The 1,246-nt window shown below is 58.4% G+C and overlaps 1 protein-coding gene across 1 annotated transcript in view; it reads left to right on the forward strand.

The window, feature by feature from the left end:
• Nucleotides 1–3: 3 nt before the first annotated feature.
• LOC130588057 (retinoic acid receptor gamma-A-like) overlaps nucleotides 4–1,246 on the forward strand; it is a gene marked incomplete at its 5' end in the record, with an annotated part of 4,459 nt that continues 3,216 nt past the window's right edge. The window contains one exon of the mRNA XM_057389013.1: nucleotides 4–130. Within this exon, the coding sequence (XP_057244996.1) occupies nucleotides 4–130 (127 nt within the window). The remainder of the gene's footprint in view (nucleotides 131–1,246) is intronic.

Below are 1,246 nucleotides of genomic sequence, written 5' to 3' on the forward strand. Positions count from 1 at the left end.
TTGGCCACCAAGTGCATCATCAAAATCGTGGAGTTTGCCAAGCGCCTGCCGGGCTTCACGGGGCTCAGCATGGCTGACCAGATCACCCTGCTCAAGGCGGCCTGCCTGGACATCCTGGTGAGGACTGGGGGTCCCTGGGGAGCTGGGGGGGCTCCTCGGGGGAGTGGGGGTCCCTGGGGAGCTGGGGGGGCTCCTCGGCGGAGTGGGGGTCCCTGGGGAGCTGGGGGGGTCCCTGGGGAGCTGGGGGGGGCTCCTCAGAGGGGTTTGGGGTGGCCCACGGTGGTCCTGACCTCACCACCGCCCAGACAGATGTCCTGGAGAGGGGCTGGGAGGTCTCCTGAGTGGGTTTGGGGCTCCCTTAGTGGAAAACTTTGGGGTCCCTTAGGGGCTTTTGGGGTGTCCCTGACCCCGATCTCCCCCAGTGCTGCGTTTGTCCTGTGGTAGAGCACAGGACTGGCAATGCTCTGGGATGGGCAGATCTGGGGTGGGTTTTGGGGTGCCCCTGGATGGTTTTGGGGTGCCCCTGGATGGTTTTGGGGTCCCTGCCCTGCACATCCTGTGGGTCTGCACCTGCTGCATGCTGGAGCAGGACACAGTGATGGGATGGGCTGACCTGGGTGGATCTTCAGGGTCCCCAAATGGATTTTTGGGTCCCTGTGTGGATTTTTGGTTTCCCTGTGTCGATTTTTGGTGTCTCTGGATGGATTTTTGATGTTCATGGATGGATTTTGGCATCCCTGGATGTTTCTGGTGCCCCTGGGTGATTTTGGTGTCCCTGGGTGGATTTTGGGTGTCCCTGGATGTATTCTGGTCCTCTGGATGATTTGGGGGTCTCTGGATGGATTTTGGTGTCCCTGGGTGGATTTTTGGTGGCCCTGGATGTATTCTGGTGTCCCTGGGTGATTTTGGTGTCCCTGGATGTATTCTGGTGTCCCAGGGTGATTTTGGGTGTCCCTGGATATATCCTGGTCCCCTGGATGATTTTGGGGTCCCCGGATGGATTTTGGGTGTCCCTGGATGTGTTCTGGTGCCCCTGGATGGATTTTGGATGTCCCTGGGTGGATTTTTGATGTCCCTGGATGGATTTTGGGTGTCCTTGGGTGGATTTTTGGTGTCCTTGGGTGATTTTGGTGTCCCTGGGTGGATTTTGGGTGTCCCTGGATGTGTTCTGCTGCCCCTGGGTGGATTTTTGGTGTCCCTGGATGTGTTCTGCTGCCCCTGGGTGGATTTTTGATGTCCCTGGATG

The sequence above is a fragment of the Malurus melanocephalus genome, unplaced genomic scaffold (assembly GCF_030028575.1).
Source record: "Malurus melanocephalus ecotype Western Australia unplaced genomic scaffold, MMel_1.1 scaffold_3226, whole genome shotgun sequence".
Taxonomy (NCBI): Eukaryota; Metazoa; Chordata; class Aves; order Passeriformes; family Maluridae; genus Malurus; species Malurus melanocephalus.